General features: G+C 42.5%; 1 protein-coding gene across 1 annotated transcript in view; it reads right to left on the bottom strand.

Moving 5' to 3' along the window:
* Nucleotides 1–13,321, bottom strand: part of Kif5c (kinesin family member 5C) — a 161,596-nt gene that overhangs the window by 31,645 nt on the left and 116,630 nt on the right. Inside the window, exons 16-18 of the mRNA XM_004636649.2 lie at nt 7,381–7,569; nt 3,173–3,290; nt 715–791 (exon numbers count right to left, since the gene is read on the bottom strand). Coding sequence (XP_004636706.1) covers nt 715–791; nt 3,173–3,290; nt 7,381–7,569 — 384 coding nt within the window. The remainder of the gene's footprint in view (nt 1–714; nt 792–3,172; nt 3,291–7,380; nt 7,570–13,321) is intronic.

Genomic DNA, 13,321 nt, shown 5'->3' with positions numbered 1-13,321 from the left:
AGCTCTTTCTCACCTGTAAAGCTGAGGCCACAACCCAGCCCACCACTACTGTGGCCCTGTGATAGTGTCCTTGGGACACCTGCATACCAAAGCGCACTGAGGAGAGGAGAGGGGCTCGTCTGGTTCTGCGTGGGCTGGTGCAGGGCCACACTTTAACTGCAGCCTTCTGTTCCACAAGCCTTATAGTCTGCTGAGAACTAGTCAAAATTCTATCGCATCTTTCTCATCTGAAAGCCTTACTTCTCAGTCATCTTTCCCATATTTTTCCTTTCTTAATTAAAATGTGACCAGTAAAGATCAGTTTGTGTCAGATGGAAACTCAAATTGGAAGTGTTTCTTTACAAAAGCGAAGGGAAAGTTTTCCTCCCACCCGGTGAGGGAGGGAATATATGTCTTCAGAAGGTCATCTCAACAATGTGCCCCACACAGGGCTGGGAGTCCACCCTTTACCTATGACTCTGGAACAGGGAAGACAAAGGTGTTAATGCAACACTACCTTGTCTGTGGATGCCTTTCTCTGGAGAGTGTGCGGCTGACCGTCTCACGCCAGGCCAGGCCAGGTCACACTCTAGGAACAGCTCTGAATGCCTAGCCCTGGGCCCTCCCTTCTCCCACCTCCATGGGCCTGAAGGTGACAGACTTTCCTAGAACAAGAAACCCAGCGCAAACGCGCAGAGCTCGCCCTCGGCCTGGTGGGAAGGCAACTGTACACACCTTCATCTCCTCAGCATCCTGCAGCCGCGTCAGATGTTCCTTTTCCTTATCCTGGAAACTGACTTCGTGCATTTTTTCTGTTGTGAATTTTAAGTGATGATTTAAGATTACTGATAGGACTCACCCAAAAACAAATAAAAAGGCAAAAGACAAGAAAAATGGCAATACAATGAAAAAGCAGCTTTCACTGCCAATCACAGCCAGGGCATAAAGGAAGGGGCCTCCCAACAGAAACCAGGGGCTAATCCCAAGGCTGACCTCCTGGGTAGTGCTGCTTTAGTGTCCAGATTGGGCTCCTCGGGAGAGGAGTGACTGCAGGGCAAAAGACGTTAGGTGGAAGCCGTCCCCAGGACAGCACCCTGGCTCCACTCGCCTCACACTTTGCAAGCCTTGACTCCCACCTGGCCTCCAAAAGCAACCCCGAGGTCATGTACACAAACATGCTCTGCAGATCATAAAGCGCTCTCAGAATGTTAGGTGGCATCTGGACTCATGCCACCGGTAGAATTCCAGAAAGAGCCAATTTACCTCCCATGGGGAGGCTGTTTATTTTCTAAGAATCTGGAACAAGAAAACAATCTAAGACTGAGATCAAGGGAAAGGGAAATACAGCACAGCACTCCACGATTCCACAGGAGGTCCCTGTGAATTGGGGTTGCGTGGCCCCAGGTCTCCAAGTACCCTGTGCAAGTGCGAGGGACAGCTGTGGAGTGGGAGACAGGAACAGAACTGCGTGAGACAGTGGCGTCACTTTAATCCTTGCTTGTTCTCTAGTCAGGTCCACTCTACTTCAGGTCTTTTTGGTTTTATTTCTACTCAGTGGCAACACTGAGGGAACCATCAATATGAGGAAAGAATTATTTTCCATGTGCCCTTTTTTGTAGTGAGGCCTATTCCTAACATCCATTTAGCACAGAAAGTATTACAAAGTTGTAAGTAAAGACAGTAGATTAACTTTTTTTTTTTGAAATAAAATGTATTTACTAAGCAAATAAATATGCAAAATCCATAAAGGAGATTTTTTTAAAAAGGGTAATATAATCACTAGTCCTACTACCCCATGAAAACTATTTTGAATATTTCTAGGAGCTGACCGGGGAGATGGCTCAGTAGAATAAGTGCTTGCCTGGCAAGCACAAGGGCCTGAGTTCAATCCCCAGTTCCTTCAATCAATCAATAAATAAATAAATAAATAAAAGAATATTTCTAGGAGCACAAGAATCCATTTGGTTTTAGTAGTTATAAACGTAATAAAGATAAAATTTTGTGCAACGATTTCTAATCTAACTGTATCACCAGTATTATTGCACACCCTTACATATTTTAGCTCCAATATGAAAAAAGATGTTACATTAAAATTTATTTAACATTAAACATTTAGGTGGCTTTTTTCCTTGCTTTCTTTTTTAATAGGTGCTTTGTTTTGCCTGATCTAAAATTCTGCAATGATGTCGGGGTGATAGCTCAGCAGAATAAGTGCTTCCCTGGCAAGTGCAAGGGCCTGAGTTCAATCCCCAGTTCTGCTAAAAACACAAAATAAATAAATAAAATTCTGAAATGAATAGTTGAGATTTGAGGATCAAAAGTTATGAGGAAGGGGCCAGGAAGATGGCTCAGTGGAATAAGCACTTGCCTGGCAAGAGCAAGGCCCTGAGTTCGATCCCCGGTTCCACCAAAAAAAAAAAAAAAAAAAAAGTTATGAGGAAATGTTGATTATTTAAATTGCCTTTCAAAACAACTGTATTTTTATTTCAAACTAGAATAAATGTGTTTGGTCTCACATTATACATGCTTACACTCTTAATCCTGTCCCAGTTCTGCATCGGTACTTACTCTTGGAATTCTGAGCCTACATATTCATATATATGAAGCTGTTTCCTGTTTGGCAGATATCAACTGTCAAAAGGAAGAGCTCATTCAAGAGCAGAGGGTGCCAGGCTAGCCATGGTGGGAGCTCAGCCTTTGCATTAAGAGCAATGGAATTTGAGGGGAGGCTGAGGCACAGGGTTTGGGCACAAAATGGAGTCTAAATGTTAACACTGTCAATTGGGACACAGCATGGTGGTCAGCTCAGAGCAGGTAGAGGACAGGTTTCCCCAGGAGACCTCAGTTCTCCTAGATGGTGGCACTAAACAAACAAAAAGCAGACCTGCAAGAAACCTGGAGGGTTGAAGGAATACAACTTGGTGACTGACTAGAGGGTGATGGTGGGGTTGAGGAAGATTCCTACTGGGATATCTGGGTAGACTGAGCAACCACGTGAAGATGAGCAAATTCTGAGTTGCACTGGCCTTTTAGAAGTTTCTCTTTTTCTTTTTTCTTATAGTTGTGCTATTGATTTCAAAAGACCTCGAAATGCTTTAATTGAACAAAACTAAACAGTGTGACTCCAGCCAATTGGAGTATGCCTTATTTAGGTCGAGCATTTGACACCTGCAATGTAGTCAGATATATTTACCTTGGGCCCGGAGCTTGGCCAGCTCTTCACTGAGGGAGTCCTGGGACTCTTCCAGCTGTCTCCGCTTCTGTTCCATGTTCTGCATGTAGTCTGTCAAAGATTTGATCTTGGCTTCATGCTTTAAACAAGAAAACAAGTCAAAGGGAAGAGTGAACAACTGGCAAGTGGCCCTCCTGGCCTGTCTGGGACTGTCAGAGAGGAAATTACAACAGAGGCGCTGTTCTTTACCCTGTCCTGAGTTCCTCAGCCCCGACACCAGAAGGTACATCTTCTGTTAACCTTAGATCTGGGGGAACCAAAGCCCACATTGGTTTCCCTTCTCATAGATAAGGGTGCTGCTTGGCCAGGAGTGTGGCTCAGTGGCACAGCGTGTGGTTGGCATGCATGAGGCCCTACGTGTGACTCCCAGGGCTGTGGTAAGATGTGCGGCAGGGAAGAAAAGGGAGCTATGAAAATGTCCAGGTTGGGGGCTGGGGAGATAGCTCAGTAGAATAAGTGCTTGCCTGGCAAACACAAGGTCCTGAGTTCAATCCCCAGTACCACAAAAAAAGAAAACGTCCAGGTTGAAAGCCTCATTTCCTGGACATGCACCACTAAATTCAACCTTCAAATTATGTATGTTTTCTGTCCTGCACACACACAAACTCTTATCTCAGTGACTTGGCATTGTATACTTCCCTTTCTGAGAAGCACCCCTTCCCACAGACCCCCTCGGCTAGTGTCTTACCACTTACACCTCAACATTTCCTAATAGCACTGGACAAGACTTATTTTCTCTTTGCTTTTTACTTGTTAGCTCCATGAAGACATAGAGTATATGTTTAAGAAATGCTAGTGGAAAAATGAATGGATGCATGTATGGTTTTTTTTTTGTTGTTGTTTTTTGTGTTTTTTTTTTGGCAGAACCAGGGTTCAAACTCAGGCCCTTGCACTTGCCAGAGAAGTGCTTATTCCACTGAGCCATCTCCCCAGCCCCAATATAATTCCTTTTTTTTGGGGGGGGGGGGCAGAACCAGGGATTGAACTCAGGCCCTTGCGCTTGCCAGGGAGGTGCTTATTGCACTTAGCCATCTCCCCGGCCCCTGGATGAATGTATGAATGAATGAATGAATGAATGAATGAATGAATGAATGAATGAATCTCAATGGCTGAACAGGGGCAGTGGGAGTCCTACACAGATAAAACACACAGCCTGCTTCCCCTTCAGATCTCAGGAGTTCACATTTAAGCAAGAAGATCCTGCGGACTGTGTTCTGATGACATCACTGCTTCAGAAAACGCACTTCCATTAGAGTAATTATTTGATAAGCATAGTTCTTGGGAAGAGGATGCACGTAAACAAAGAAGATAGCATTTATACTGGAAATATTCCAACAGATTCTTTAGCTCATGTCAGAAAACAGATCCCAGGTTTCAATTACTTTTGAACCCCAGAAAATAACTATTGAATCCTTGACTGTGTAAATCACAGCACAACAGAGTCATACCTAATGGCAAACTGTGCTTGTTGCTAACACAGAAAGGACTTTCTAACCTAACCCCAAAACTGCGTAGTCCTCTTGACTTGGATCTCATGTACCTATGTCAGCACGGTCTGGCCACTTGACCTCATTCATTTACACAGAGTACAGGTGAGCCAGTGCCAGCATCAGCTCACAGGGAGCACAGGTACAGCCAGACATGGAACCGGTATGTTCAGCTGAGAAGAGAAGCCAAGGGGGGGGGAGGGAACAGCAGGGCATGGGAGGAAAGGGGAAGGGAGAGGAGACTGTTCTTGTCCTCACCTTGGCCCTCAAATACTATAGGCACAACTACCTAGGTCCACACCGTTGGAATCACAGGAGATCTAAAATCAGAACTGATAGGGCTGGCCAAAGAGCTCAGCAGACTAAAGCACCTGCAAGCAGGTGTGGGGCCCAGGAGTTCGATCCCCAGGCCTGCCATGCCAGCCTCACCTCTGGGGCACACTGAAACAGCAATTGAGACTGGGCGTGGTGGCGTGCACCTGTAATCCCAGCACTTGGGAGGCTGTAAACAGGAGAATCACTAGGAGTCTGATCTAGTAGTGAGACCCTGAACACCCTGTAGACCCTTCCCTAAAATACCAGAGAGAGAGAGAGAGAGAGAGAGAGAGAGAGAGAGAGAGAGAAACTGAGGTGCACTGCTCCCTAAGGTTTATTGCTTTTCTCCTCAACTTTCATTAGTTATAAAAATGTGCTTTATATATCACAATAGTCATAAAATATAAAATATATACCAAGTCTAGAAAAGTGGCATGAATTTCACCCATCAACCACTCAAACTTACCAACTATTTTCCCCTTACATATCATCTTAGCTGTAGAAAAATGTATTTTTCAAAGTTGAAAAACATAGCACAGATATAGTTCTACATTTTCATTTTACTTTATGCAATATTTTCCAGTGGTTAGGTTTATAGATTTTTTTTATATGAGCTTCATAATTTTCTTCCATGTAGGCTTGTTATTAGCCCATCAGTGGATAGTTGGGTAATTTATTTTAGCATAACATAAAATGATGCTATATTCAATAATTTTCATGTAAGCTTTTAATTTTTTAATCAAGAAGTGATAATAACATATGAAATAATTTTTTGTTTTCATTACCAAGAAGAGTATAAGTGAAATTACTGCTCCAAAATATGTTTCAATTTTTATGGTTTCGTATTTCCCAGGTGCTTTCTAAAAAGATTGGCCAAATTATACTATCAACAATACATGAGTTTACCAACTTCAGTGTCACACGGCAGTGCTGAATAATCTTTTCAGTGTAGCTTTGCTCACTCTGTGAGTTATAAGACTGACCCTGGTGCCTCCACTTCAGACAAGGAAGTTGGACACGTTTCTGTGGTTACTGACTATGCTACCTGACTAAGTGAAGCATATTATCATTCTGTCTTTCAGTGTCATTAACACCAGCACATGTTAGTATTTCTTTTCCCAATGACTGGCTGTTTTCATGCTTCTTACAAATCCACACAACGGAGCTAGTTGTGGAAACCTCAAGTCCAAGTGGCAAGCTTAGACAGCCCAGCACCTCAAGAAACTGAGCTGCTGTTTTCTGACGCTACCTTGCTAAAACGAAATATCACTCTAAGGAAAGAGGAGCAATTTTGTTCACTGAGCACAAAAAATGTGCACTGGGGCTTGAAAAAATCTTCAAGACCCAGGCTTTGGGTTCACATGCGCTTTGGTTTGGGTCCCAGGGCTGCCATTCCGCACTGGCTGCACGTGTTCAGACAACATATTTAGTCTCAGGGGCCGGAGAGATAGCTCAGTGGAATAAGAGCTTGCCTGGCAAGCACAAGGCCCTGAGTTCAATCCCCGGTTCTGCCAAAAAAAAAAAAAAAAATTATTCTTAGCTTCAGTTTCCATATCAGAAAAAAGAGGAATAGTACTACAATCTTCTTACCAAAACTTTTTAAAAGATCAAGTAAGATAGCAGTTATGATACACAGTAAACAACAAAATTTTACCTGCTACTGCTATCTTTTTTTAAATGTATTTAGTAGAGGGTCTACAGATTCTCACTATACAGATTGGATTCATAATGCTCCTCCTGTTTTCAGCTTCCCAAGCGCTGGGATTACAGGCACATGCCACCATGCCCAGTCTCAATTGTCTTCTCAGCGCGTCCCGGGCGCGGGCGCGGGGGCAGGAGCATGAAGGGGATCGAACCCTGGCCCTTGTAGACGTCTGCCTAAGCAGACGCTTTAATCCGCTGAGCTATCTGGCCAGCCCTACTATTTTCATATTGCTAAAAATACTTATTCATGACTCCAATCCCATGATTAGCATACTTAATTCTGTTAAAATTAACAGTAGCAGAAGTTTCTGTATCTTTAATTGTACCTACAGTAGAAAGTAAAATATGTAGGAATGTTGATAGTTTCAGAGATTCTATCGCTCTTGAACATATATCATATAAACCTAATTTATCTATCCATCCATCAAAAGATGGAAATATAAAGATACATCCTTTAAAAAGAAAAGTGACTCATGAAAAATTGATGTTCTTCACACAGCAAAATCTAGCCTTAAGAATAAACTTGGGCTGTCCTTGGCAGAGGAGGCCGGGCTTACGTCAAGCAAGGCGCACCGAGCATCCGGGTACCCAGCACCTGCGCTGCTCCAGATGGTGCGGTGGGAGCACAGGGCTGGGGCTAAGGGGAGGGCAGGGGCGGCGCACCTGCGAGATGAGCAGCTGGCAGGCCGCCAGCTCCCGCTCGCTGGCGTTCATCTTCCTGTTGGAATCCATCTGAGCGCTCTCCAGCTGCTTGCTGCGGTTCACCAGGGACTTGACCTCTGACTTCATCTTGCTGATGTACAGGCGGGCCATGGTGAACTCCTCTTCAATGACCCCGTTCACATCTGCCAACTGACCACAGGGGAAACACACTCAATTACTGCCCGCAACAAATGCAGATATGGCGGGCAACGTCTGGAGGTCCGCTCAGCTCCAAAGCCAGACCAGGGACTTTTAGGATGTCCACAGACTTTTGACTGAGAATCTCTAATCATAGGGAACGGTGAAAATTACTATACATTCAACCCCCAGTTCTTTGGATCACAGGTAAAAATACCAACAAAATACCTCTACCAAATATGCTGTTAATCAGATTTTTTATTGCAATTGATTTATAAAATAAGAGAGGACATCAAATGAAAACAAACACATTGAAGATTTGAAAAAAGAAAATAACTCTGACAAATTATTCAATGTCTTACTATATATATATATATATAGAGAGAGAGAGAGAGAGGGAGAGAGAGAGAGAGATCTAATGTTCCTACAAGTGACCCTTAATCCCTATAAAAATTCAAGTCAATATTTCAATTATGCTCTCAATATTCTGCTCATTCGTGAGGAGCAGCAGCCCGATGCCTTCAATGTTTCTAGAAGAAATGACTGAAACTGAAAGAACTTGCTACATGGTCCTCACACAGAGAATCTGGTGACTAGGAAGGTGCCAGTCATGCCAACTTCCTTCCTGATGAAGGCTTTTCTCTGCATGGTTTTTCATTGCTGCCAGTCTATTTTTTCTTGCTTTTTCACGCCTGCTTTTTCCAGGACTCAGTTGTCTAACTCCTTAGTTAAGATCATTTGACAAACCTCACTCTAAAGCTACCTTTAGAAAATTCTGGAAGCACTCCTGCATTGCACACAACTGGCTTCTAAGTTTCAGAGCTGTACTAGAAACCACAATTCAGAAGTCCCTCACTATTTTGCGGTTCGACATTCTCAGACTCACTGTTTCACAGGTTTTCTAAATTATTTACTGAGGCTTTTCTGCTATATCTCAGTATTTTGCAGTAGTGTACAGTACTGTATACGTATTTATATGTGTAGTATTTATGGTTTTAATGATTTTTACCTAAAAAATTTGAAAATATGCAAAAATATATTAAAAATGGTAGTCTTGGGTTTTGGGGGCTTTTTTGGCAGAACCAGGGATTGAACTCACACCCTTGTGCTTGCCAGGGAAGCACTAATTCCACAAAGCCATCTCCCCGCTCCTAAAAATGGTAGTTCTAACATTAAAATAATATTAAATCAAAATAAAATACACCGGGCAGGCCTGATAACTCAGGGGACTAAAGCGCCTGCTTAGGCAGAGCGCAGCAGCTCTGGTTCAATCCCAGTTCTGCTGTGCCGGACCCACCCCCAGAGCGTGCTGAGATGGGGGTTGAGACTGGGCGTGGTGGCACTCGCCTGTAATCCCAGCACATGGGAGGCTGAACACAGTTGAACCACTACGAGTCCGAGCTGCATAGTGGGACCCTGTAAGCCCTGTGGACCCTGTCCTAAATACATGAATAAATAAATAAATAACACCGTTTACAGTATGTATTTCTTTAGCGAATGAATACACACTGTGTTGTACAGTATAGGTATGTTGTTAAAATTATGTAGGTTTACAAATTTAGAAAATGGTTAAGAATATTAGAAGTGGGCCAGGGAGATAGCTCAGAGGAATAAGTGCTTGCCTGGCAAGCACAAGGTCCTTTTGTACATCATTTGTGTGTGTGTGTGTGTGTGTGTGTGTGTGTGTGTGAGAGAGAGAGAGAGAGAGAGAGAGAGAGAGAGAGAGAGAGTTTTTAAACGTGTGGGAAAGGTTTATAAAGCCTTAAAATATATATAAATACTACAATAAATATAATGTCGCTACTTCGCGGATTTTCACTTGTTGCAGGGGTGTCCAGAACTGTAACCTCCGCGATAAGCGAGGGACAGCTGCTGTAGCACGTCTTTCAGGACGGAAACCCATTTGCTGAGATAGGGGCGCTGTGTATGGTAGCCTTACAAACCCTGGAAGGCAGCCCAAATGGACTCAATAACCGCGTGTGTACTTCTATTACCCACCAGAGGGCAGCCTAGCACCTCAGGAAAAGAGTGCGGGGCAGGACACCCGTTGCATGAAGCCGGCTTCAAATGGCTCAAAACAATGACATCAACCATGACTTTTGATATCCTGCAGTATATTCATTCCCACTGCCACTTGTGTCATGTTGTCCTCAACATTGTTCAGCAAACATTTAAGAGCTGGCAGCATAAAATTCACTATCATCCTTGAAAATCAGTAGCAAATACGAAGTACACTCAATAGTGCTAAATACAGCAAGGAGCTTGCCACAGCTCAGTGACAGTAGTTATTTGTGACATCAACATCCACCAGTAACAGCAATGAAACACAAGCATCAGTTATGACTCTTCCGTTGTGAAGGTCTAGCTAAGCCAGGTGCATTATATCTCCGACTGCCAAACACTGGCTACCTCCTTAAATTGTTTTTATAATTCCAAAGTACTAAGATACTGAGGTGAAAAAAAGCCTGCAGTACTTAAATTCAGCTTTGTTCTTCTGTCTTTGTTGTTCATTGGTCTACCATGGACCAAGGATGAAAATCACCTTCCTATACCTGACCAGATGTGTCCCACACGTGACCCAGCTTCTAGGGAAGGACAAAGAATGTTCACGGCTCTGGTGGAAAAATGCTGATGACTGAGAGAGCTTGGGCACCCTAGGAAGAGCATGAACCCATGTTCTCTGGGACTGGCCAGGTAGGACACTTCATCTCCTGCGCCAGGTCCCGGGTAAGTGGAGGAAGAGTAAATGTGTATGCATATAATGATTGGATTCTTCAACAATGAGAGCTGGTATTTCTTTCTCTGCAAAGAGACTATGATTTCTGAAGCTTGCCCCTATGCCTGAGACACATAAAAGGAGATTTTGAGTCCATGCCTGATGAGGAAAAACCCGCACACCTGTAATCCCAGCACTTGGGAGGTTGAAAACAGGAGAATCGCTCTGTCTGATCTGTGCACTGGGAACCTGTAGACCGCATAGACCCTGTCCCAAATACTTTAAAAAAAAAAAAAAAAAAAAAAAGAAAAGCAATATGCCAAATAAAGTTTCTGACTACTACACAGTTTATGTATTTAGTGATTTCATGTTCAAGAGTTTTCAGTAATTTTAGGGCACTGCTATTTCAAAACTAATGACCAGAGTTTATTCCTGAAATGGTATTTCTAACTCACCAGGGACTGACATGTCCAGATACCTGCAAAGCAATGTGATCCAGGACCAAGGACCGGCACGACAGGAAAGACCACACTATCGTGAAATATGGAAAGGTGCACCCGGCCCTCACCTGGCTAGGTGGAGGGAGTCACCCTGTCACCACCCCACGTCTCTGTGACTGTGCGGTGCGAGGAACAACTCCACTCCTAAGCCAAGTAAAATGCAAGTGAGGTGAGCGCTTACACTTAAGGCATAAAACTTAGAACAAACTAAAAGAAATCAATGTGACTTGGAAGAAAATCCAGCGACTGATGTGATGCATTTCATTCATTCTACCTCAGCTTCGACTTTTTATTGTCATTGAAACTTGCTAACTATCCTTGTTTCCCTCACTTCTATGCAATCCGTGGCTAGGCTTCAGGACATTTTTGTTTTAAGACACAGGCAGGGATGAGGTACATGAAGGAGGGGACTAACTAACACACATGGATAAAGTAACACCAGGCTCATCTCGTTCTGTTGACTAAATGAAATACTGCCTGGACCCTGGAAACGTTTCAAGACAGAACTGAGGTAGGAAGATAGGTAGGAAGATACTGGAGTGGGGGGTAGTTGTTATTTCCTGGGTGCTCAGATTCATCGTATCCTAGAAGTGAGGGCTGAAGGAGTCTCTAACAGCCATTCTTTGTCCTCCCTGGACTCCTATCAGGAGGGACCTTAAAAGAACTGAAATAGGTCACTGGAAGAGATTTTTCCTATGTCAGAGTAATGACTGTATCAATTGACTGTATCAACCAACCGTCATAAGCAATAAGAACAATACCTGTATCTGTTATGATAAATATAACAAATATATGTTGAAGTCCTGGAATTTCCAAGCTGATAGCTTTGAGATTATATCTGGCATCGAGCTGTCATTTCACAAAGTAGGAAAATGAAGAAGGAGGAATGCACCAAGTTGCCCAGCTTCCCACAACTCCCGTTAGCTCTCACTGCCCAAACAATCAAGTCACAATTATAAGAAAAGAGGACTTTATGAATATGATGACTTATAGGTGAGCATTATCAATAAAATTAACTAGGGCATCCAAATTCTAGAATCCTAAAATAACCACAAAAACATCCAATCGAGTCTTTAAAAATAGTCTCAATCATATTTCAGATTCCCAAAGGTAAGGACTTCTTTTTTAATGCCAGAGCACCCAGACACGCTTTGATTTCATTAGCATTTTCATCAGCTCTATTTTAAAAATAGCATAAAAATACCTCCTTTATCATTATCTGCACCAGGCGCCAACATCTCATAAATCAATACCACCTTCATATTGTGAGGGCCATTTAATCAACCCAATGTCAGGATTTTATTGCTCAACACCAACATATGGTTCTAAAAATTAAATCCTCAAATATAAAGTCACCGAACTGGAACTTAATAGGATTAACCCTATAGAACCTGAGAATGCTGTGCTAAAATTAAATTCATACACAAGGATTCATGAAATATTCAATTACAATAAAGGTTCCTTGAAAGAATGATCACATTTACAAGAGGGCTACGCCCGGCACACCATCCAAGGGCTACTCTATTTCTCAGTAATTTATAAATGGAAACCTAAGCTTGAGAAGCATTTCTAGGCTTTAACAATCCCAAATCGCAACCCGTGTGTCCCCACTAAGCAAACTGGTGGAGAACTCGTCCTTGTTAAAAGCAAAATGGCTGAACTCAAAAAATTCCATTTCAGGGATCTGTGAGAAGGTAAGCAATATACCATCGCTTCCCAACTTGGCAAACTCAACACACGTCTATCAATAATAACTACAAGGTATATTATGTTAAAGCCATAATTAACAAAATACTGTGAATTGGCATAAAGCCTAGACCAGTGAAATAAGATAGAAACCAGAAATAGCCCCCCATGCTTTGAGGTCCAGTGGAAATGTTCCTTTTCTTAAGAGTTGGTCATGGTTTCATGCATACATATGTGTGTCAAAACTTCCCAAACTATTTTAAATTCAGTAGCCTGTTGCTATCTCACAGTTTGGCTTTTACAGACAGTTTTATGAGTTTTTAAAAAACATTAATCTAAATCATTTATCACGGATTTTTTGCTATATCGTGACATTTTGCAGTACCGTACGGTATGCATAGTTGTTAAAATTACATTGGTTTATGAGTTTAGAAAATGGTTAAGAACATTAGAAATGTTTTTAAAAGTATGGGAAAGGTCTATAGGAGTGTGGGAAGGGTTTATAAAGCCTTAAAATACATACAAATACTAAAATATAACGTTGCTACTTAGCTGATTTTCACTTATCGCAGGGGTGTCTGGAACGTTGGGGTGTCTGGAACATATCCTCCAAGATTAGTGAGGGACTACTGTATGTGAAACTCATTTTAATTCTAATTTATACCTCAATAAAACTTTTTAAAGATGTCTCCACTTTATTTTTGTGTTAATGACAATAACATCTCCACACTGTAGCAAACTGTGAACTATTATTAGCCAACAGTATTTTTATTTTCCCCTTTCCCTCTACTATCAGCTTCTGGAAAACTCCATACCACCCTCCTCCCCACTTCTCTTCCTTGCCATCAGGAAACCCAGTGTG

The sequence above is a fragment of the Octodon degus genome, unplaced genomic scaffold, assembly GCF_000260255.1.
Source record: "Octodon degus isolate 3935 unplaced genomic scaffold, OctDeg1.0 scaffold00082, whole genome shotgun sequence".
Classification (NCBI taxonomy): domain Eukaryota; kingdom Metazoa; phylum Chordata; class Mammalia; order Rodentia; family Octodontidae; genus Octodon; species Octodon degus.
Note: the sequence above shows the minus strand (reverse complement) of the source record. Positions and strands in the feature narration are given on the sequence as shown.